At 36.6% G+C, this 25,483-nt stretch overlaps 1 protein-coding gene across 1 annotated transcript; it reads right to left on the reverse strand.

Annotated features, from left to right (window-relative positions):
- Positions 1-5,509: 5,509 nt before the first annotated feature.
- On the reverse strand, positions 5,510-12,303 carry LOC126689961 (uncharacterized). The gene is made up of 4 exons (XM_050385110.1): positions 11,847-12,303; positions 9,700-9,805; positions 9,285-9,375; positions 5,510-9,088 (listed from the first exon to the last, which is right to left on the reverse strand). The coding sequence occupies exons 1-4, from the start codon at positions 12,301-12,303 to the stop codon at positions 5,510-5,512; spliced, it is 4,233 nt and encodes a 1,410-aa protein (XP_050241067.1).
- Between the last annotated feature and the right edge of the window lie 13,180 nt (positions 12,304-25,483).

Here is a 25,483-nt window from a genome sequence, read left to right on the forward strand (position 1 = left end):
GGTAGCACGCATAGGCTCAGCTCATGCAAAATGTCCGAAAAGAACCGACCCATACCCTCCAAACCGCACTTCCTCAATTTTCTCCAGTAAGTTGCATGGGCTTGGGTCATGCTTAAAATAATAAAATATAATATAATACATGAATTGAACCCACAAGGAAGTAGGGCTTTGTTGAATCGGGCTCATAGAAAATGTGTCGTGAATGGGTATCAACAAATAGTTAGTGAAAGACCAAATTTTTTAAGGCACATCAAACATGTAACGCATAAGTCACTGACCCAACCCAATTCAACCTAACCAAATCTATGTGGGTAGTTTTCTACCCACATTATGGCATGTGTTAGGTTAAAAACTTGATAAGCTTGGGTTCGATTAAAAAACCCTCCAACCTTACCCATGTACACCTCACATTATCACTTTAATTTTGATCTAAGTTAAGAAATGAAGATTGAAAAATGCTCTATGGACATTTGTGTTGGGATTAGTGAAGCATTTATAAAGGCAGGGTTTGCCTCTAATGCTTTAAAGTTTGAATTTGTAATATGTTACAAAAGCTAAATAACCATTAATGCTTCAAAATGTCCATGAACGATTCCTATATGTTCGCAAATACAATAATTTGAGGGTACGTTATAGAATAAATTATAAATTGCACTTTCTAAATTTTAATCTGATTTCCCCCTTTATTATATTTTAAAATTTTGGACTAAAATAGATTAGGACAATATTATATTATTTTTTACATTTGAAATATTTAATTTTAACTTTTTTTAAGTTGCAATAAAACACTTGGAATACTGACATTCAAAGCTTAATTAAGATATTTTAGATTTTCTTTCTATTAAAAAAAAAAATCAGTTTAGCTCTAGATTTTCCTAAAATTCAACTCATCCAATTTGAAATAAATGGATTAGATTTTTCCATACCATTAATAACATAAGTAGATACCAAAATAGAGATAGTCAATGTTTGTTTAATTGTTGATATTATGATAAAATTAAATCAATTCCTTTCCAAACAAATGGATTGGATTTTAAGAAATCTAAGATAGAGTTATCTAGGTTATATTTGGTAACAGTTTTTGTTTTCTATTTCAAAAACTTTTTTTGGGAATATAAAGAAAAAAAAATTTTCTTGTATTTTTGAAATAAAAAACATTTTTGGTTAGCTAAAATTAAAAATATAGTTTTTTTGAAGAAAAAAATAGAAAATACTAAAATATGTTGTTACTAGGATTTGAACTCTAATGCTAACTCAGTAAATGAGACAGATTCATTAAATTAAATGCGTGTTTTCATGGACTTTTAAAAATTAAAAACTGAAAACAGTCTTTTGCATGTTTCAATTTCCTTCACAAATTGAGTTTTGAGAACAGATTTTGCTTTCTGTCTATTTTGAGTTGTCAAATAAGTTTTTTAGTCTCAAAAATAAAATATTGTTTTTGAAAATATAAAATAAGGAAAAAAAAAAAACAGTTACCAAACATACCCCTAGTATCTACAATTCCTAACAACTCTAGAGTCTAGAGGATTCTTAAATGGTTTTATTTTGTATAGTTTATGTTAATAGGTGCTTTTAGGGTAATTGTTAACAACCTATTTGAGGAAAATTTTGACACTATTTTTATGGAAAGTAAAAAAACTATCAAATTATTACTTGTTTTTTTTTTCTTCCTATAATTTTTTTCTAAAGTAGTTCACTAACAAATACTTTTAGGGGACCAATTAACATTTCTCATTTTTATATTATGCAAAAGAGTAGCTTTTGCTTCTCTTTTTTTTTTTTTTTTTTTTTTTTTTTTTTTTTTTTTTTTTTAAGGGAGTAGCTTTTGCTTTTGTCAACACCCTTATATTCATGTGACATTGTGACTTAAGTTTGCATTCAAAGTCAAACCGAAAATAATGGGTCTATCCACTCTATCCAAGGATATGCATCAGCCATCAAGCGTGATTTAAAAATTTTACAATGGTTTATACAATCCTAGTTGAAGTCGCAACGTCATAATAATATTATTATTATAGAAATGCAATCTCAGTGAGAGTAAGGAAAGCTGATCAGTCATTTCTCTTTCTTATTATGGTTTTATAATAATTTCATTTCTGGCTGAATGGCTTCATAAGTAGTTACCTCAACACCTTCTCAAGAAAAAAAAAAAAAAAATGGAAAAGAAAAGAAAAGAAAAGAAGAAGAAGGTAATTACCTCAACAAATTACACAAATATACTAGGAGAAATTATTTATAATGGGTCTTAAAATATCATATACAATAAGCAAGTGTTTACTGTAGGGATGTTTCACTCTACACGTGCTTTTTTTCACCGCTATGAAATTAGGTTGCGACTCTCAACTAAAATAAAATTATTTAAAACCAATAAAAATACATTTTTTAGTACATGCTTATCGATGCACACCAGTTGCATGGACTGAAATTGTATTTATAAAATACGATTTCACAATTTTATAATTTTTATTAAAATTGTGTTTTAAAAATACGATTTCAAAAGCAAGTAAATACGGGGTGTGCAGTTAAAAAGTATGTAATAGGATTTTCCGTTATCAAATTACTTATGTGGCATATTTGTAACACTGACCCCCCGACAATTGTTGCGTGGCAATCACATGATGTTCATCTCCCACCCGTTCCAACCACAACCTAACGTCTATTATAGTGCAACATTTAAAAGTAGGGCAGTATACTATATATAGATTATAGAGTATGGACAATTTTATTGTTTGACGTTTGTGTCTGCATGTGACGGGTTCGCTTAGGTATAGCTGGGTTTCCGTTTCATTATTACACATCAACGGTTTTACTTTTATGATTGTTGGATAACTTTGAAGCGTTATGAAAGAATTCTAACAGTATAATAATAAAAGAGAGATGCTACGTCTATAACATTTTTACAACAAATCACAAGTGGTTAGTTGTTATTGGTTCAAATTTCAAACTAACGCTAAGATTACTTTTTTGCCTCGACAATTACAACTAGTAACAACTTACCACTTAGGATTTGTTGTAAAAATGTTGTAAACATATCATTTCTCATAATAAAATATAATTACTATTATTATGCTTCACATGTATTGTGAGCTTTGAAAGCCTTTAATCATTAAAAAAAAAAAATCAAAATACAAAATTTTAGTTGTTGAGAGGAAATTGTTTGAGAGTTAGCAATATATCGTAACTGTCTTCAAATAAAAAATATCATAATAATTAATAATTGTTATATGTGAATATAAACCTATTAACAATATTAATTTTTTACTGGAAAAAAGTAATGATTAAATTATTATAGAATAACATTTGTCATTTTTTATTTGTCCAAAATTTATAATTTAATATTTTATTTATTAATTAAATTGTATATATCATATATAATTTTTTTCATCTACATTATACGAGTTCATAACTACCTATATAAATATAACGATTAAAAAAAAAAAAATTCTATGTGTTATATATAATTTTTTTTCATCTACATTATACAAGTTCATAACTATTTATAAATATAGCAAGTTTGATTTTTTTTTTTAAATATTAAAAAAAATTCTTATAATTTAATAAGGTTTGGAAACATAATTAGACTTCTATCTCTTTCTAATCATGTCTTGTTGTCATTACTAATTAGAGCTTCTTTTTCTTTCTTTCTTTTTTTTTTTTTTTTTAAATTTTTTTATGAGAAGGTACTAATTAGAGCTTCTACACTACGAAATTGGAAAAATCTAACAGGAGATTAGAGGATTTGAGATCTAATTAGAATAATGACCCTTTGACACAATAGTATATAGTACCCAAAAAAAAAAAAAATTGAATCTTTTATTGCACTCCCACTTTAATAATATAGTATATAGGTGATAGGAAAACAAAAATGACCTATAGACTGCTAGATAGAATGCTTATTAAGGTATTGGTGCTGAAGAACTTTGCGAAAAGAACACGTTTCAGAGTCTTAAAAGTTAAAAAGGCATATTTTTCGTAGAAATACTATCAAACAATGATGATGGTTTGTGAGGATAGTGATAACAATATCGATGGGGGATGAGTATTAAGAGATATATAAAAATAAAATAACAAAGAGGGTCAGAATTTTGGGCCGGCCCCTTCACTTAAAGAAATGAAGTGGGTGATTTTTCTCGTGTGCTATCAACTTGGAAAATCCAATGGCAAAAAGCTCTCTCCCACTTCTATTCCCACTGCCTCTCTCTCTGTTATCTACAATATGTTAGTGAGCAGTGATTGTGTCCACAGTCCACCTAACCTGACCTTTTTCAACATGATGTTTAATCATCTTCCCTTGGCTCTACGTTAACTCAATGACTTGTTCTTGTTCTTGTTCTTGGTAGTGGTAGTGGTGTGTGTTTTTATGTTTAGTCAGTGATACATCCATTTTGGATTGATATCTGCAGTTTCTTTTGGTCTTACTATTTGGATGGTTTGATGAGTTCTGATTGGAAATACCTACAAAAAGGGAAGGTTGGGCCGGTGATATATATTGATCTAGGGTGTTGCACTATGCTTTGAATAAAGTAAAACCCATCAAAATCCAAAATCCAAAATACATGATACTGTTTTTAAAAAAATGCACAAAAAAACTCCTAAATAAATTTTAAATAAAGGGCATGGCAATAAGCCGTAGGGAATGAAACCAACTGCTTGGTAATTTGGCGAGGCGAGTGAAGGAGTCCAGCGGCTTGGTTTGGTTTTGAGGGTGAGTTTGGCGAGGTGAGTGAAGGAGATCGGGATGGAATCATTACAAGGAAAAATGTCTATTACTATAATACCTATTGCAAACAAAAGAAAAATAAAATAGCAATAAATATCTATTGCATCCTTAGGTTCATTTTTGTTGCAATAATAAATTAAAAAATGCTAATTTTTTATATCAATATTTTATCGTTGCAATGACTTCTATTTTTATTTATTTATTTATTTTGCAATAAACTATAATGAAATTAATTATTGAAGCAATATGTACCTCTATCATAAGTAAACATGTTGCCGCAGTAAGCCAAACCTAAAATAATATAGAGAATTAATTGCTGAGAAAAACTGTAAGCAATAAATTATTGCAACGAAATCTATCATTACAATACCTCGCTGCAATAAAAATTGTTGTTGTTGTCATATCTTAGTGCAATGAATCAAGTCATCAAAATGATATATTGCAATGCAAATCGTTGTTGTAGTAACTTATTGCAACGAAAAAAATTATTTTAACATCTTATAGCAATTACAAACAATGTCATTACGATAAATTCTTGCTAGAAAATTTTTGTTGCAATACTATTTTATATTTCTTGCAATGATTGCAAGAATTAGTTGGGTCACCTATGTTCAGATCGAACACCCTAACTCTCATAAATATATAGACTAAAATTTCATAATATAAATTAAGTTTAACTACCAACATCAATATCCTCCGATTTTTCATACCCATCTTCTACCCCAACTACATGGATAAAGGTAACAGTTTTTTTTTTTTTTTTGGTTAAAAGGGAATTTCATTCAACTAAAGAAGCACAGCAACATCAGAGTTAGGACAAATCCTAACATGGTACAGACCATACAAATCTGAAAGATAACAGTCACGCAAACAGGGAGGGGGGGCATTGTAATACATTATATCAGCATCAAGCTGTTTGTTTCCTACTCTAGCAAGACCATCAGCACAACGGTTTGTTTCCCGGTAGCAATGCATCACTTTAACTTGCGGAACTTGGGAAATTAGGAGCCTGCAGTCAGCCACCATAGCAGAATTTACACCGTTAGTATTGCTAGAATCATTCATCAAATTAGCAATAATTTTAGCATCCAACTCAATTTCTAGAGCATTGATTTGAAGATTTTGACACATGATCAGCCCATCCCTCAAGGTCCAAAGTTCAGCTAGGAAACTTGTTGTGGTTCCAATATGCCTAGAAAAAGCATGAACCCATAAACCTGCATCGTTTCGGAGAATACCACCACCACCTGACATACCAGGATTACCTAGTGAAGAACCATCAGTGTTAAGTTTAAACCATCCCCTTTGAGGTCTCTCCCATCTGATGAGCTTTTCAACTCGAAGCTTGCAGGCAGCCACGTTTTGAGCACAGAAAACAAACTCAACTGCTCTTTGGGTGATTTCTTTGTGGATTGCTTGACCAGTGGGTAGATTTTTGAAAACCACCCTGTTTCGGTGCTGCCATAATATCCATATTCCAAAGGCAAATAAAATGTTCCAAGGGATTTGAAAGTATCCAGTCCTTTTCTCTAATTTGCAATTTTTTTCCAACCATGCACTAGTATTTAGAGAGAAAAAATCTGAGCTGAGATCTCCCATTCCTAAATTCTGCCAACGATTGGAGGCAAAGTCACAATCCCTAAGGAGGTGAAGGATTGATTCAGAATCTAGCTGACATATTGGACAGATTGTAGAGATAGGGATACCTCTCGAAGCAAGACACTCCCGAGTGGCTAAGCTGTTATGGGAACACAGCCAAATGAAAGATTGCATCCTTGGCAGCACCTTGAGCTTCCAAATCCATTTACCATTAAATTCGATTTGATGATCAATCTGATTGCTTGCCAAGAGATAGGCACTATTTAGATTAAAAACCCCATTAGAAGTGGCAGCCCAAATAAGTCTATCCTCCTCATCAGCAACACAGGCACGAGGCATGGCTTGAATCTCTAATTCAATCGCTGATGGAATCACCATAGAAATTTTCCCCCAATCCCAACCATTCACTGCAGCAATATCCCCAACTCTCATCTCTTCTTCCCCTCTGTTAAGAGGCCCTTGGATAAGCTGTTGCAATGGGCCATAAGAGGTCCAATTGTCCAACCAAAATCTTAAATTGCTGTCCCTACCAAGGCTCCATCTAGTGCCCTCCTTAAAGACTTCCATTCCTTTCTTCATTCCTTTCCAAATACGAGAACTTGGGAGAGCATTCTCATTATTGGAAGCAGCCCTTCTAGGAGACAAGTACTTGCTCCTCATAACTTTAGACCATAGGGCATCTTTTTCAGTATAAAGTCTCCAATTCAACTTAGCTAGATAAGCCAGGTTCCTGCCTTTGGCAGTTTGTAAACCAAGACCACCCTCCACCACAGGCCGAGTCACTTTGTTCCAGCCCACCCAATGCATCTTCCTCCTTTTACCATCAGATCCCCAAAGGAAATTTCTGTTCAATCTATCCAAACTATCAAGAATTCTTGTAGGAAGGAGAGTAGTTTGAATGACATAGGATGGAATGGCACTAGTAGAGGCTTGAATAAGGACTCTTCTACCAGCAAAGGAGAGGAGGTTTGCCTTCCAACCAGCAAGCTTTTGGTTAACACGATCCAGCACAAAGTTTAAGTCTTGATTAGAAGACCCAGCATGCCTCATTGGAAAACCCAAGTAAGTGCCCAAGTTTGGAGTTGAATGGAACCCAAGAATTTCACAAAGAGCTTCTCTATGATCTCTATCTACATTAGGCGAGAAAAGTACTTTGGATTTGGTGGAATTTATCTTTTGCCCTGAAATCATGCAAAATTCATCAAGAGCTTCTCTAATATTGGTATAGTTGATTGTATCTGCCTTAGCAAAAAGGAGAAGGTCATCAGCAAAAAATAAATGGGAGAAAGCCGGGCCACTAATCGAGGCTTTCACTGGTTTCCAAACTTTCTTGGAGCATTTTTCCTCAATAATTCTACCCAACACCTCCATGCACAGTATGAAAAGATAAGGAGAGAGTGGGTCTCCTTGCCTAATACCCCTTGAAGGGAGGAAGGGGTCAAGGGTACCACCATTGAAAAGGATAGATGTAGAAGTCGAAGAAACACAGCTCATAATGAGTTGGATCAACTCTGAAGGAAAATTTGCTGCAATCAGGACATTTCTTATAAAGGACCATTCCAATCTATCGTAGGCTTTTTCTAAGTCAATTTTAATAACCATGTAGGCAGCATTTCCTTTTTTCCTACTGATAGAGTGAATAATTTCCTGGGCAATAATGGCATTATCCACTCCCTTCCTACCTGGGACAAAAGCTATTTGGAACGGAGAAACAAGCTTATCCAAGTAAGGTCTAATCCTAGCCACTATAATCTTCGTTATGATTTTATACACTGTATTGCAGAGGCTGATGGGTCTGTAGTTCCCAATGGTTTCTGGACCCTTAATCTTCGGAATGAGGGAAATGTAAGTTTGGTTGAGGGGAGATGGAACTCTTTTCTCTATAAAAATATTCTTGATCTTGTTTGAAACAGAACTGCCCACCAGAGGCCAAAATTTTTGGAAAAAACCCGCGTGAAGGCCATCGGGCCCTGGAGCCTTGAAAGCCTTTAGAGACCATAAAGCATGGTGGATTTCCTCATTTGTCACCGGAAGATTGATGAGATGGGCCTCCTCAATGGATAAATGAGGGTTATCCAAGTCATAGCTAGGAACTGAGAGAGAAGAGATATCCAGTTCAGTAGTAAAAAGCTTCAGGAAGCTGATACGAACAAATCCCATGACATCGGGGAGATCATTGATCCACTCACCTTGGGAATTTTTCAAGTTTAGGATTTTGTTATGCTTTCTTCTGATGAGAGTAGAGACATGGTAGAAGGAGGTGTTGCGATCACCTTGAACCATCCAGTTGATACGAGATTTCATGGCCCAAAGCTGCTCTTCTTGGTTGAGAATTAGCAAGAGATCTATCTGGAGCTTCTTTTCGAGATCGATAAGAAAACTGGAAGGCCTATCCACCATGGCTTTTTGAATGCCATTCAAGCGCGCCAATATCCTTCTCTTTTTAGCAAAAATATTGCCAAAGTGGGTCCTGTTCCAAGTTGTGACCTCTCTTGTAAATCTTAATATGGATTCATTTAAATCCGAATGATCTGACCAAGCACTACGAACAACATTAGAGATGGAGTCATCAGACAACCAGAACCTTTGAAACCTGAATGGCCTCCTAAGCCTGATATTGGAGTGAGGCTGAAGCTCTAATAGCACAGGGCAATGGTCTGAGGAACATCTTGGAAGATGGGTGACTTGTGCTTCTGGGTATATGACGCACCAGTCAGGATTTGCAAAGTACCTATCCAACCTCTCTTGGATGAAGGTGGTGAAGTCCTGCTTAGATAAAGGTAACAGTTGTTATTTAAAATACATATTAGGTTTTAACAAGTGAGAGTTTGTTAAACAGTTACACTATTCTCATTTGTTGATTCCTCTTTGCTTTTCCTCTAGACGAGAACATATATCCCCACAATTATTGTCACTGCACCAATTATCCTGTAAAATAGATGAAAGTAGTTAATAGGAACACCATGACAGGAAGAGTATTGCTCAATGTGGCTGCAACCATGGCTGTTGTATACTTCATTCCTAGCACATATATGTTCATGCCAAATATTGGCCTGCCAAGTCAATAACATTTAAGATGTTTTAGTCTTATATGTTAATAAAGGAAGCGATGTGTTGGGTATAAGATGTTAGTCTGATGATGTGGTATGGTCCATATCAGCTTGAAGAATACTTACTCTAGTAAAGTGAGCACAACTAGTTTAACAAAAATTGAACATGTCATGAATTATACCCTTCTAATTCTGTAAGATTTGGACAAATTTGTTAATAAAATACATTTTGATAAAAAGAAAAACTATTAATCATCGTATGTGTAGACTGTAGTAGTGTATATATAATGTTCAAGGAAAGAGAAAGAAGAGAAGTTTACTGTTTACCTGTCAATATTCATTGCAAAAGGTGCAATGACCAAAATAGCCACCACTTGTTCATAGGCATCGAGCACAAAAATGCTCAGGCAATAGTTTAGAGCAACTTTGAATACTATTTCCACACCCAAATACAAGCATTGCAATAATAATACCTAAATATATGAGTTTATATTAGTAAATAGGATCGACATCTTGTTCTAAGGCTCTCTCTCCTTTTCTCTCAAAAAAAAAAAAAAAAAAAAATTAAAGCTCTCTCTTGTTATCTAGGACTTTGACACCATAATATTATACTCACTATTCTTTTAGGACCTATCCAATTGTGGACCTTAACTTTTGGATCTCCCAAAATGCCCTCAATTTCTCATGTTTTAAAACTTTAAATAATAGAGAAGAAGTAAAGTTACTAATTTAAAAAAGGGTCATTTTAACAATTAATGGGTGCCCTTAGGGCAATGAATAATAAACTATTTAAGAAAAATTTTTATATCACTTTTATTGGAAATTGAAAAGGCTGTTAAAACATTAATTGATTTTTTTTTTCTTTTCCCATACAAATTTTTTAAAAATAGTTCATTAACAAATGCTCTTAGGGCATTTGTTAACTCTTTCCTTTAAAAAAATCCTAAATTTAGATATTGTTTGAACACTATTTACATCATTATCACAGTATTAAGGACCTATCCAATTGTGGACCCTAACTTTTGGATCTCCCAAAATGCTTGTAATTTCTAATAGGAATTTAGATTGAGAGTTATTATTAAAAAAAGGGGAATTTAAATTAGTTTTTATAGATTTTGTGAGATTCAAAAGAAAAACGAAAAATTGGGTAGTGGGGCTACGTGATAATTCTAATTATATATTTTTGTTGCAATTACCTATTGCCATAAATTTTATTCAATAATGCACAACAATTTTTTTTGTTGCAATAAAATGTTATTGCAATGACTTTGACTTTATTGCAACTAAAAATGTTGTTGCAACAGTTTTTTTTTTTTTTTTGGGTAGTGAATGGAACCTCTTCAGAAGACAAAAATAAGATTTTTTTTTTAAAGCTCAGTTTTTATTTTTTCTTCTAAACAAATATATTTAGAATCTTTCTCAATTTTGTGATTCTTTGTTGTATGGTCAGATTTCAATTTTTTTTTTTGTACGGAAACTGTTGATGTAACTTCTGACTGAGTTCTCTTTGGATATAAATCAAGGAAATGAACAAAAATAAACTTGTTTGGTTTGATTAAGAGAAGAAAATTATAAAGGACTACTCAAAATTTTGGGTCTTTATTAATTTGATTATTAGCACTTTTTTCTGTTGCTGAGAAAATGTAAGTGCTAGGACTTTAGGGAGGATGATTCAGTGATAACATTATGAAATCCATAATTGGTATGCTGAGGAATTCAGTTGTGCATGTGCCGAGTCTGGTACTAGAATTTCACTTCCCTTATGAATGAAGACCATGCATCCGAGGTCCAAGAAATGAGGATTGATGTGGGTTCGAGATGGAGCTCTATTGTAACATAGCACCACATGGGTCCTGCACATAGGGAGAGCATTGTCGTGGTCCATGTTAGGCAATGGTAAGCACTCTGAAGTTCAAATCAGATGCCTTCTAAGAGAGAGAGAGAGAGAGAGAGAGAGAGAGAGAGAGAGAGAGAATTAAGGAGAAATCATTGTCAAATAAGACTACACCAGGCTGATCGGACGCCTCCTGATGGAACAATATATATATAGAGACGTCATGACTTTCTTGGCCAAAATCTTGGTGCATAATGTCATAGCGAGACTAAGTGTACTATACCATGATCAGTCTTACCTTTGGCATGTTTCCACTTTTATACTTTTATGCATATTTTGTATCTGCCACAAAAAAAAAAAAAAAAAAAAAAAAAAAAAAAAAAAAAAAAAGGAGGAAAAGAAAGGATACCACCTTTGTCAATTGTGTACAATAATGCAAATATATATATATATATATATATATTTTTTTTTTTTTGTAAACTGGAGAATGCATTAAACTAAAAAAGAGGTGAAGATACAACTGGGCCAGGGCAAAGCCTGGAATGATAGAGACCATAGAGGTCCGAAACATAAACGTTAAACAACTAGGGGGGAGGGGAAGAGAAATACAAAAAATCAGAGGGAAGCTTGGATCCTTGACAGGCAAGAGCATCTACAACGGAGTTTGATTTTTGATAGCAGTGCTTCACTTTAACTTGAGGAAAACGGGAAATCAAGAGCCTGCAATCAGCCACTATAGAGGAATTAGAAGTAGTGGAAGACCCTGAGTTATTCATCAGATCAGCGATGACTTTGGCATCCAAGTCTATTTCTAGAGCATTAATATGCAGCTCTGAACACATAATAAGGCCATCCCTAAGAGCCCAAAGCTCTGCTAAAAAGCTGGTAGTATGACTAATTTGTCTAGCAAAGCCTTTAATCCACACACTTGCATCATCCCTAAGCACGCCGCCTCCCCCAGCAACCCCAGGATTCCTAGCTGCAGATCCGTCCGTGTTCAACTTATACCAACCCCTATAGGGTCTTTCCCATCTAATCATCTTGATCAACTTCGGCTTATGAAGGCTGCTGCCTTGGGCACAAAAGAAAAATTCCATTGCCCTTTGGATGACTTCCTGATGAAGGGAAGAAGAGGGAGTACGGTTTTGGAAGACAACCTTGTTTCGGTGATTCCAAATAGACCAAATTCCAAAAGAAAAAAGGATATGCCACCGAATAGAGAAGGAGCAAACCTTATTCCCGGTTCTACAGTTGGATTCAAGCTAAGTGTGTAAGTCTTGAGAGAAGAAGGTAGAAGCGAGGCCAAGAGGACTTAGATTATGCCAAACAATAGAAATCGTAGGGCAATCCCGAAGAAGATGAAGGATTGATTTTGAAGATTGGTGGCAAAGGGGGTAGGAAGGGTTAATTGGAATGCACCTTTAGTCAAAACATTCCCGAGTTGCAATACTTTTGTGTAAGCACATCCAGATGAAAGACTGGATTTTTGGTAGAATTTTTAATTTCCAAATCCAACATCCATTAAAAGCAGGACAAAATCCACCTGATTTGAAGCAATCTTGTAAGCACTGGCAAGGTTAAATTCCCCATTAGAGGTAGCAGCCCATATGAGTTTATCCTTCTCTTCTAATACACGAGAATGAGGCATGGCCTTGATTTCCATATAGGTCTTTGTAGGAAGCTCCATAGAAATTTTGCACCAATTCCATCCAAATTCCGACGCTATATCTCTAACTCTCAGCTCCTCCTCTTCCCTAGTGACAGGACCATGGATAAGACTCCTTATTGGACCTTTAGAGGTCCACCTGTCAAACCAGAAGCTGATGTTACTGTCCCAACCCAAACTCCATCTAGTTCCTTCCTTGAAGATATCACTGCCTTTATAAAAAGCCTTCCAGGTACGAGAGCTAGGAAGGGAATTCACATTACTAGAGGAGAGTCTTCTACGAGTTAAATATTTCTTTCTTAGGACTTGGGACCAGAGAGCATTTTTCTCCTCATGAAATCTCCAGTTCAACTTGGAGAGATAGGCCATATTCCTACCCTTTGTCGTTTGAAGACCAAGGCCACCTTCAGCTTTAGATTTAGTAACTTTATCCCACCCCACCTAGTGCATTTTCGTCTTTGAGTCCGAGGAGCCCCAAAGGAAATTCCGACTAGATTTATCCAATTTGTCAAGGATTCTGGAAGGGAGCAGAATAGATTGCATGATATAAGAAGGGATCAAGCTAATGGAAGCTTGGATAAGAACCTGACGACTAGCAAAAGACAAAAGGTTAGACTTCCACCCAGCTAGCTTCTGTTTAACACGGCTCAAAATGAAATTCAGATCTTGGTTCGAAGATCCCGCATGTCTGAGGGGAAACCCCAAATAACTACCAAGATTAGAAGTGGAGCGAATACCAAGATTATTGCTAAGACGATCTCTCTGCTCCTGGTCAACATTGGGGGAGAAGAAAACTTTGGATTTAGAGAAATTAACTTTCTGCCAAGACAGTGAACAAAATTCCTCAATAGCCTCTCTCACACTACCACAATTTTCCTCATTAGCTCTCGCAAAAAGAAGCAAATCATCAGTAAAGAACAAGTGAGAAAAAGTTGGACCACTAGAAGAGGCTTTAAGAGGGGTCCAAACCTTCTGAGAACATTTTTCCTCAATAATTCTGCCTAAAACTTCCATACAAAGGATGAAAAGATAAGGAGACAGAGGATCGCCCTGGAGGATTCCTCTTGAGGGGAGAAAAGGGTCAAGGGCTCCACCATTGACTAAGATGGAATCTGTGGATAATGAAACATAGCTCATAATCAACTGAATCATCTCTGAGGGGAAGTTGGCTGCAAGGAGAACATCCCGAATAAAAGACCATTCGAGTTTATCATAAGCTTTCTCAAGGTCAATTTTGATGACCATGTTCCCCACTTTCCCACTTTTCCTTCCAATAGTATGAATAATCTCCTGCGCAATAATGGCATTATCAATGCCCTTACGCCCAGGGACGAAGATTGTTTGAAAAGGAGACACTAGCTTGTCCAAGTGCGGTCTAATCCTTGTAACAATAATTTTGGAGATGATCTTATAAACTAAGTTACAAAGGGATATAGAGCGGTAGTTTCCGATGGTTTCAGGACCTTTAATCTTTGGGATAAGGGCGATATGAGTCTGGTTCAGATAGGCAGGAACTTTCCTCTCCCTAAAAACTTTCTTAATTTCATTTGTTATTGAATCCTTGACAAGCAGCCAAAATCTCTCGTAGAAACCAGCATGAATGCCATCAGGCTCGGGGGATTTGAAGGGTTTAAGAGACCAGAGGGCATTTTTAATTTCATCGTCCAGAACCGGGAGAGATAAAGTTTGGACATCTAAATTAGAGAGGCGAGGAGCATCAGCATGAGTGAAAGAAGCCTGCCTGGAAGAAAAAAGCATTTCCGAAGAGAAAAGATTCCGGAAGTGATTCTGAATAAAATCCATAACTGCTGATTGCTCAAAAATCCACTCTCCTTGGTTGTCTTTGATACTAAGGATTTTATTGTGCTTTCTTCTAATAAGGGTGGACATATGGTAGAAGGAAGTGTTCCGATCATCTTGGATCATCCAATTGATGCGAGATTTCATCGCCCATAATTCTTCTTCATTATTCAACACCTTGTTAAGCTCTCCTTGAAGCTGTTTGTCCAGATTGACAAGAAACAAATTTGGGCTAATTGCCAAAGCTTTCTGAATGCCCAATAACCTAGCCAGCAACCTTTTCTTCTTAACAAGAATATTTCCAAAGTGCTCCTTGTTCCAGACTTGGGCTTCTTTAACAAAGGTTGTAGTTGCTTGATCAAGATTGGACTGATTTGCCTAAGCATTACGAACAACATTCGGAAAGGAGGAATCCGAAAGCTAGAAACTCTGGAATCAAAAAGGTCTGGCCAACCTGAAGGTGTTCTGGGGTTGAAGCTCAAGAAGAATTGGGCATTGATCCGAGAGGCACCTAGCAAGATGCGAAACTTGGGCCTCTGGATACATCAAACACCAATTAGGGTTGGCGAAAAACCTGTCCAGTCTTTCCTAAATGAGAGAGCTTAAATCATTTTTATTAGTCCATGTAAATCTCGGGCCGTGAAAGCCGAGATCAGCCATGTTGCAGAAATCAAGACATTCTTTAAAGGCACTGGCCCTAGAGGGGATAAGGGGTCTACCACCCAACTTATCATTAGTAGAGAGTAACTCATTAAAGTCACTAGCCATTAACCAAGGCAAATTATGGGTATTTGCTACAGCAGATAAATTATTCCAGAGAAGATGTCTTTCTCTAAATCTAGGACTAACATAAATAGCCGTAAAAAACCAACTAAGATTAGAAGATCTCACCTTAACAAGAACGTGAATTTCTTGCTCAGTGCTAGCCAGGTTGGTGATCTCCACCCTGTCAGGGTCCCAAAGAAGCCACAGGCCACCAGCAAAACCTATGGTATCAGTATGGATAGCTCCTTGAAAGGGAAGTCTCTCAGTAATTTCTTTGGCTCTATCACCTCCAATGTGGGTTTCCATCACAACAAAAATTGCCGGATCATGCTGAGCAGCCAAATCTCTAACATGGTTTTGAAAGGAAGGCTTCAATGCCCCCCTGCAGTTCCAGATAACTATATTCATAATAACTGATTTAGAGGAGGGAAAGAAATCATCTGGAAGGGGTGTGAGCCTCACCTCCTTCCTCAAAGTCCATACGGTTGGATGGGAGACCTGGACGATCTTGGTGAAGCTCAAGATCAGTAGGCATCTTGGAAACCTCCTCTCCATCAGCTCCGGCCTTGGGTCTAATTTGCATAAGAACGGCATTGGAGATAGCTGCGGCACACTCTTCCACCGTGTGACTTTCACTTTCCGGCACTCTTGGTTGATTAGAACGAGAAACCACCATGAGCTTCCCATCATGAACCAATCGTTGAACACCACTATCATCCCTTGGAGTATCACACTTGGACTTGAAAGAACCATCAAAAGGAGCAGTAGAGCTAGAAGTGCAAGGACGAGTTGCAGAGAACTTTGGAGATGGAGACTGATCTGAAGGAACATCAAACTTGGGTAAAGGCAAAATCCCAGCACTAGAAATGTCCATCTTACCCTTGTGGTTGCATTTGAGCTTCAGGTTGGGCCCTTGGAGAGAAAGTTTAGAAGGCCTAAAAGAGAAAGGCAGAATTTTTGGAGGAGATTCAAGCCTAGAGGACTTCCTTTTATCATCTTTAGAATGGGCACCCTCTAGACTATTGCCAGCAAGATAATGGGGTTGGGTCGAAACCAGAGGAGCAGCTTTAGGAGACGTATTGCCACTGGAATGCTTGGGAATTCTGTTAGCATGCTTCTTGCATGTAACTACAAGCCACAGGCCATAATTGTCTGCTTGCAAATGGTCAGGTACGAGCAACGTACCAGTATCAGTGGTGGGAATGGTGTTTGCAGGGGCAGGTACTTCTCGTTCTCGCTTAGTGTCAGTTGTGGGCTCATGAGTACGAACCTCCCTATCCAAAGAGCGTGAATTTTCTGCTTGGTCAGGATTGCTCGGTGGTTAAGGGTTGATAGTGTAGCAACAGTTTTCTCATCGATGACCAACGCGACCATATGAGAAACATAGCTTTCCTATTCCCTCATAGACCACCGATTGCTGGAACCTGCCAATCAATACTGTATAAATCAATGGTTTATTGATATCAATCTGAACACACAACCTAGCATATTTGCCCCGAGCTTCGGTTGCTGTGTGAGTGTCTATCCGAAGCACTGTACCAATCACTTGGCCAATCTCCTTGAGCGCTTCGACGTCGTAGTACTCAATGGGGAGGCGTGAAAGCCTAACCCAGACTGCTACCGATGCAATGTTGTCTTCCTCAGGCCTGAAGTTGGCCTCCTAAGGTCTAATAAAGAGAAAATGTTCCTCGATGAACCAGGGACCCTTGATAAGAACTGTATCATGATCCTCTTTGAGAGAGAACCTTATAAGATAATAATCACATTCCAAATCCACACAATCTGTTTTGCCCTTAGGCTTCCATAAAGCATGAAGTTTAGATAGCAAGAAGTTATAACCCATTGATCTACCAAAGACCTTAATAATGAGGGCACTAGACCAAGGGGCTCGAATACGTTGGATAGTTGCCTTAGACAAACTGACCGCAGCAACGCCTTGCCTCAGGCTGTCCACCTTGGAGTCCGATTCCGATTCCATGCCATTATCAATATACTCGGAGAAATCAAAGGCTTGAGCATAGGCACCTGGTATTTCTCCTATTAGTTTATACTTAAAGGACTTCTTGACATTGTTGGGCTTGGGGTAGCTGAGAAGAACCCATAGCATTTGGATTGATTCCATTGAAGGGGCGTTGCTGAGAATCATTGCAGTGAGATTCTTTAACTTTTTTAGTTCTTCTACTAAGTTCCGCTTCCTCTTCTCTTGAACGTTCTTGAGAGCTCTGGGGAGCCATTGTTCTTTTTATTTATTTACTTGTAGGAAATATTGTCCAAAATAAGGGTATTGCCTTAGTTGGTACTTCTTTGGGGATATATACTTGAAATTATATTCTATATCTGTATAAATTATGAATAACTAAGAATGAATGATTTGTAGATAAGGTTTTGATAGGCCAAAAACATATTGAACCCTTGTAATAAATTAACTGATTAATTAGCCAAGTTTATTAATTAATCAAATTAACATGCAAAGTGCGTCATATCACAAACAAATCACCAATTAAACTAAGTATGCAGTGGAAAATAAATTGACACGGTGATTTGTTTACAAATGGGGAAAAAATACATGGCAAAAACCCTACCGGGTGATTTTAAGGTCATCACTTCCGAGAATTTACTATTATCAAAACAATGAGTTACAAGTAAAGGAATCCCAGTACCTTATACCAACTTACAGTTGAACCCTTACCCCAATACCCAATTGGACTTGTTCTGTATTGACAATTTCTCCTTTCAATGCACAACTCTCAGTAGGTGACTAACCAATTGCACGGATCCCAATATGCAACTTGATCACCAACTTGAGAAGGATGCTGGCTACAAAGTTCTTCAATTCATCCCATGATGAAGATCACGAAGTTACTTGGTCACAAAACCCTATGGTGTACAAAACACTGCAGTTTCTTGAAAAGAATGAAGAACTAGGGCAAACTAGGTTTCAGGTTACACTTTTCTTCACACTTGTGCAATTGTGCTCTTATGCAACTTGTCTCACCTTTCACGACCCTTAAAATAATCCTTATATATGTTTAGGGTTGTGAGAAAAGAAAGCCCAAACATATAACCACGGATTGGATGAAAAACAGAATAGAAAATCTTAATTTCATAAACCTCGATAGATAGCCATCTATCGGGCTAGCTGTTGAGCCACGGGCTTCAACAACTTTTAAACCTCGATAGATGCTAGCTGTCGAGTTTTAAAATTCTGCACTTTCTGACTTGATTCTTGGACAGATGTGCATAGCTTTAATACTTGAACTTGAAACTTTGTTTCTTGAAGCATTAAACACATTCTAAATCTACCCAATTACAAGTAAAGTGCGTTTTGTCAAAGGATTAGCCAATTACATAAAATAGTGACATATGTTCCTAATATTTAATCACATATGTCCTAACAGGTTTAATAATAGTGACAGACCCAAGATTTTAAGTTAGGGGGGTTAGAGTATAAGCAAATTTTTTTTTTTTTTTTGGTCTTATGAGTTAACAATGTGGACAATGTGGGATTTACTAGTTTTCTATTATAAATTTATCTAATTTAAAAAATATTAGTTATAGCATTATGAGCAATGTTATGAATACCGTTCTGTTTGTCCATTAGAACGGAATATATATATATATATATATATATGATATTGATTAAAACCCATATAAATTATTAAGGATCTTAAAACTCTTAGTCCATATTTCAGTATGTCAATCTTTAAGCCTAAAATATATATTTAATACAAATATTATCAAATTAACAATTAATTTTTCAGAATTCAATATGATTAAAATGCATCTATATAATGAAAGAGGAAAAAGGCATAAACTAATTATTTTTAAATTTAAAAAACTAGGTGATAATGTGTAGTGGAGTAGAGGGGGCACTACAAAAAAAAAAAGTTCTATAGCTGCATTTTTAAAACGCGGCTATAGCTCTTAAAAACTTGGTTATAAGACAATTCGGCCTATAGCTACGTTTTCAGCCGTGGCCTAAAACTTGTAACTATAGGCCTAAGGGGTTTATAGCCACATTTTTACAAATGTTGCTATAGGCCAGGACCAATGGCCGCATTTTTCAAAAGCGGCTATAGTGGATAGCTATAGCCGCATTTTTAAAACGCGGCTATAGCCCTTTTGTTTTTTTTTTTTTTTTTTAGAATTTCACTATAACTGCATTTTAAAAACACGGCTATAGTTTTTTTTTTTTTTTTGGCCAAATGGCAAATGCCTGTCTACAAAGATGATGAGTCCAAATGAAAGCCAAAGAATGCTTGTCTACCACAATGCAAGTCAAAGAATCATGTGGCTATAAACACCTAAAAACGCGGCTGTAGACGTATTCTATAGCCGCGTTTTAAACACGCGGCTATTGTTCAATACTTTAAGCCACGTTTACTTAAAGCGCGGCTATAGCCCTCCTATAGCCGCATTTTTACAAATGCGGCTAAAAAAATTGCGACTATAACCCGCGTGTTTTGTAATGAGGGTATAAGTCTAACATAAAAAAATTTGAGCTTCCCTTAAATATTAGTCATGCTAGTAATGGTTGTTGGGTTTTAGTTTTTTTGGGTTGGAGTTGGTTGACTAGGTTGATAATCATAAGAGGAGGGGCTAATATACCTAATCCTAATATTTAAAAAAAAAAAAATATATATATATATATATATATATGGGTTGGGCCCCCTCCTAGATCTGTCACTAAATTCTTAAACATGCACTGCGTTTGAAATGTAAATGTCCTCATTTTGAACCCGTGGATGGTTGTTCTTTGTTTTCCTTTTGAAACAATTCCTTTTCCAGCTTCAATGTGAGAATTAACAAATCCTAAACTAGAGATAGGAGCACCCTTATTAGAGTAGTTTACAAGGGCTATTAACTAACCTAGCACTCAATTAAAAAAGAAAAAAAGAAAAAAAAAAGGCTATATTACAAAAGTCTCTAATTTTTACCAAAATTCAATTCAATTCAATCTTCTAACCTCACTTTCTTTCATTTAATGGAGTTCTTTAAAATTTTAAAATTTATTCAATTGAGAAGACATCCAGTTAATCTTTATAAATAAAAGCTCCAAAGGGAGTAAGGGACCCCAAAACGACGAATTTTTTTTCCAAATGGCCTTAAATATCAAACATTTTTGTTAGTTGTTAGGTTTCAAAATAATGTTGGAAACTAACATCTCAAGATCCAGTTACAACTCGAGTTTTAAAAACTCGATTTTTGGTGTTTGTCATACCCTTACGTGGACAAATTTTCCACGTGGACCAAATTTAGCCACGTAGAAATCGAGTTTATAAGACTCGAAATCTGCACACTATACACCCTCAACCACTTTCAAACGCCTCACTCAAACACTCTCAGTCTCTCAAATACTCTCTCAAAGTTCAAACACTCTCACTCAAACACCCAAATCAGTCACCCTTAACCCCTCAGCGTGCAACAAAACTCACCCTCACCCTCAAACACTCTCCTTTTTCCTCACAATCGGTTTCAGACGATCCCCTCACCCATACCTTCAAAATCCCTTTTGTCCCTACCAACGAAAGTTCAGAATTTTTGAAGTTTGAAGGTATGTTTTTCTCATTTGTATGTTCATTTATAGAGAATTGAGAAATGAGAAATAATTTGTGATGTGGTAAAGTTACTTTTTCTTATAAAAATTTGAGCTTTCTAAATAATTATTCCATCTAGGTTTTTTTTTTTTTTTTTTTTTTTCCTACAAAATTTGGCCTTTTTTGGTTTATTTTGTGAGATTGTAGCTTTTGATATGAGGAATCTGCACTGGAATTAATGACTGTTTCCTACATTTTTAGCTGGGTAGTTTCAGATTTTTTTTTTTTTTTTTTCATTTTTGAAAATCTTTCCTTTTTCTTTTATTTAATTTGTTCTTTTTGCAATAAATTTTGTAATTTTAGCTGAAATATTTTTGTAATGTATTAAAAATTTTCATATATAATTAAAAGAACAAGAATCATTGAATTTAAGTTTGTTTGTAATTTTGAGGATCTTTGTAGCTACAGTGGTGAATTTGTGTAAAGACCTTATTTGTTCCTTAAAGATGACAACATTTCACTTAATTTGCAAATCTGGGTTTGCAAGCATTCATATGTAGGTTTAAATAAGAATCCATTAAGGAATGTGGTGATTTTAATACGTAAAGTTTGCATTTTTTTTTTTTTGTGTTATTTTATTGATATTGCAGCCTGCATATTTACAAACATTATGTGCTAAATTAATTTCCATCCGGGTTTGTATAATTAGGTATTAGAAGAAGAAATTGGACAAAAGGGACAAATCCTTAGATTCATTGTGAAGGAGATTCGGGTTTTATTTGTTTGGCATGTGTCACTTATTATTGTCTTGAGCTGAAATTAATGGAAGATAGTAGAAGTCTATTTCATCTCAACTTTTGAGGATATAGTTGAATAGACAATACTTTGGATTTAGATTTTTATTATTTAAAGTTATTTATATCTCCCACTTTCCAAGATTTGTTTGGCAGTGGGATCTTGTTAGGACCAAAAATTGTGGAGAAGGGAATTTGCAACTCAAATAAATTCAATAAAGAAATTTTTGTGAGTCATGGTGCTCACACATGGTGCATGCTAAACCTTTAGTTAGTTAATAGATTAACAATTTCCTAGCTAGGTTATTCATAGAAATTAATTTCTAAGATTATGATGGGAGGAGTAGTTGGCCTTGTTTTTGCATTTCTCTCCTCTATTGACTTTGCCTAAAGTGTAAACTTGATTCCTTTAACACGTGTCATATTAGGTTCCTTGTTGATATATATATATATATATATTTTTTTTTTTTTTTTTGGGTAGTTTTTGGTCTATGAAGATACATTGTTAGGTGCTCCGTTTTATTTTCCCATTGAGGCCAAACCTAAACCAATGCTTGAAAGATAGTTGTCTATATATTGACAAGGGAGGTATGGATTCTTGAGACGAGAGGAGCCATCGTGGTCCACCACAGACCGCCCGGATCCCACAATCGAATAAAAGTTAGATCTATATTGGGTCTCACATGTGTTGGCAGCTTTAAATGTTTCATGCTTTCATTTATATTTGGGTTTGTTGTGATTGAAGCTTGCTTATGATTCTCAATTAGTGTCTATTATTATTCCTATTTCCTACAATGACTTATTATGATTACAGTGTGCTCACTAAGACGTGATACAAGATTCAAGTAAGCTCAAAAATTACAGTCTTAGATGGCTATTCAAGCCTTTAAGACTTGCAAAGTTTGATTCTTTTTTAATCCAAGTATGTGCTATAGTGGCTGTTTTTGGGATATTGAGAGATAATTTACTAATTTCTCTGAGTTTTCTTCTCGACAGAACTTTCTCAATGATTTTGTTGTAAATTTTTCTCTATGCCTTCTTCGCAATCCTTCCCCCCTTTTTATAGTGTTATTCTGGAGTTCCGGGAAACTATTGATTCCCCTGTTTCGCCCCCTGGGTACCAGAGCCTGTGTTGTGACCATCGCCTAGAAGGTTCAGTTTTCCTTGTTCTTCATTCTTTTCTTCTTTTTAGTGTTGTTTCTTCGAAAGTCCATGGCTGACTACCTATTTCGGAGTGCGCTGAGGTCACGTTCTTCACGGTTCAGCTTTTAGCCGTCCTTCTTCTTTATCTTTTTTCTCAAATAGGCGAAATCCTACTCTGCCGGTTCGAAAGTCCTTTGCTGCTACTCTCTTTTTTATACCCCTTCATTCTGGTTCCCCGAGGCACCGTTCACTTGTGCTATGAGAAGTCACTCTAGGTTTTCTTCTTTTCTTGCTGGATCTCTGGTACCTGAGAAGGACGTGCCCATCTTCTGTCTCTTGTGTCCTTTTGGCTTTTTCCTTTGAGCTGTCTTAATCCTTTCTTGACTGTGCTACACGCCACGGGGATCCCAAGCCTTTTGGCAGCCTCTGAGGATCCCGACTCAACTGGTAATTCTTCAATCTTTTGATCTGGGCTTCTTTTCTTTTTCTTTCTTCTTTTCTCATAAACTTCCGGGCTTGTCTTTTTTCTTTATGTTTTTGGGCTTCAAGCCTTTTGGGCTTACCATTTCTTTTCATTTTCCATGGCCCCTTGTGCTTATTTCTTTGGGCTTGGGTGCTATGATTTTTTGGACCTCAACATTTAGCCCCCCGAGCTTGTGGGTTGCCTGAAGCCCACGCGTGAGTAATTCAAGGTTTCTTAGATTCCTAGGATTTCCTTTTAATTATCCTTGGGTTCCCTTCTTCCTTCTTCAGGATCCAGGCCTTTCTTGCTGCTTTTTGGATGTCTTGGTCTTTTCTGCGTGTCGTGTTTCTTTATTTTGTAATTTCTCCTTTACATGGGACGTGGCAGTTGAGTATTTCGAGTAAAACTTCCTTTACCCACCTTTTTCGTTCCCCGTAACTTCCATTAATAACTGCTAATTAATCTCTTCTTCAAAATTAAATATTTTGGCAACTAGCGCGTCTTTCTATACACTGTCTTCTCCAACTGCTCTTTGTGCCTTTATTGCGGGCGTTTCACATTATCTCTTTGCTTCCCTGAGTCTTTCATTCTTAGGTCTCTTTTCTCTTTTTTCAACCAGTCTGCTATTCCCGTTTCCCTTTTCCATTCTTTCAATCCTCCCTTTTTCTCATCATTCCCATTACTTTAATGGCTTCTTCTTCTTCTAGAAAAAGAAGAAAGCGTACTCTTAGCCCTTCTAAGGGTGAAGGCTCTTCTGGTTCTGCTCAGAGCGAGTCTCATGAGGTCACTGAGCCCCCGGCTTTTCCTTTATGGGACCCTGGTACTCTCCCAGTCTATCTTTCCCTCAGGTGTCTCATGGTGAGGCTCCTCCATCCCCTCATGCTTGGGTATTTTCTGGGTAAGCGGGTTTCGCTGGTTCCGCTTAGGTTCCAGACCCTAGAGAAATTTTTGATCTTCAGATCAGGCAGGGACTTCGAGAGGCGGTGCCTATCTTCTTTGATTTCGTTCAGGGGAAAATCCAAGGTTGGCCCATCTGGGTGGATAAGGAACTATCTGATGAGGAGTTTGTGGGTCGCCTGGAGCGTGCTGGGATCCTGAAAGCGGTGGCAATTTCCAGGAATCTTGAGGGTTTCAGAGACGCTAAGGGTCTCAGGCATTTGGTACGCCATTGGTGCCCTTCTCTTCATACCTTTTTCTTTTCTGTTGGTAAGTTGACAATTACCCTGGAGGATGTGGTCAACAACTTCCTTCTCCCGGTGTTTGCGGATGAGAATCTTTTTGACATTAGTCTTTCTGAAGAGGATCTCGAGGTAGAAAACAAGTTGTTTAGTCATTTTGGTGGTCGCACTGCTTCTCCTGGTGGTAAGCCGGCCAGGATGGGGGAGATGGGTTATGACCCTTTCTCGTGAGAAAGATAAGGAAGTCAGACGAGCTGGTTTCCTAGCATATTGGCTTAGTAAATTTCTGTTTAGTGAGTTCCCGAGGTACGGGGTTAAGTCTACTTTCTTTCCGTTAGCAATTAAGTTGGCTTGAGGCGTTTAGTACCCTTTAGCCCCCTTGTTCTTGGGCCATGTCTATTCCTAATTAGATCAGCTTCACGAAGATGAAGCCGAAGGTGATTCTTGCTATGTGATCACTTCACCTCTTCACTGTGCCATTCTCCAGATATTTATGTGGGATCGTTCTTTAGCCACTTTGGCTAAGTGCAGGAATTTGAAGTTTTGTGAAGGAAAAATTCCAAGGATCTCCCGATATAATTAAGGGTCTTTGTGGTAATTCGACTGATACTTTTCCCATCATCTTTCGTTGGATTAGTCTGAAAGGTGGTTGTCTCAACCTGGTTGAGTTGTTTGATCAAGCAAGAAATTTACACTGGAGATCTCCCCAGGAGTTTGGTCCTGGCTTTGCTTGCGACTCTGTGTTGTCTTCTTTTCTAACTTCTATAGGAAATACTTTTGATTTGCGCCGCGGTAATGAGGGTAGTTTAGCCTACCTGGCTTGCATTAGTCCCTCTTGGCTTCCTGTGCCTTCTTCGAGTAGCCCAAGGTATACTCATTACTCGGCACACCGGTTATTTCGGTAGTTCGGTTTCGATCAGGATATTCTCCT

Source organism: Quercus robur, chromosome 6 (assembly GCF_932294415.1).
Source record: "Quercus robur chromosome 6, dhQueRobu3.1, whole genome shotgun sequence".
Taxonomy (NCBI): Eukaryota; Viridiplantae; Streptophyta; class Magnoliopsida; order Fagales; family Fagaceae; genus Quercus; species Quercus robur.

What these genes read in the sequence shown, in the direction of transcription:
- LOC126689961 (XM_050385110.1), bottom strand. Translation starts at nt 12,303, where the DNA reads ATGGAATTTTTCTTTTGTGCCCAAGGCAGCAGCCTTCATAAGCCGAAG. An exon ending in CGTTGTAGATGCTCTTGCCT is followed by an intron (nt 9,806 to 11,846) that starts GTCAAGGATCCA and finishes GTGTGGAAATAG; the next exon opens with TATTCAAAGTTGCTCTAAAC. An exon ending in TTTGCAATGAATATTGACAG is followed by an intron (nt 9,376 to 9,699) that starts GTAAACAGTAAA and finishes TTGACTTGGCAG; the next exon opens with GCCAATATTTGGCATGAACA.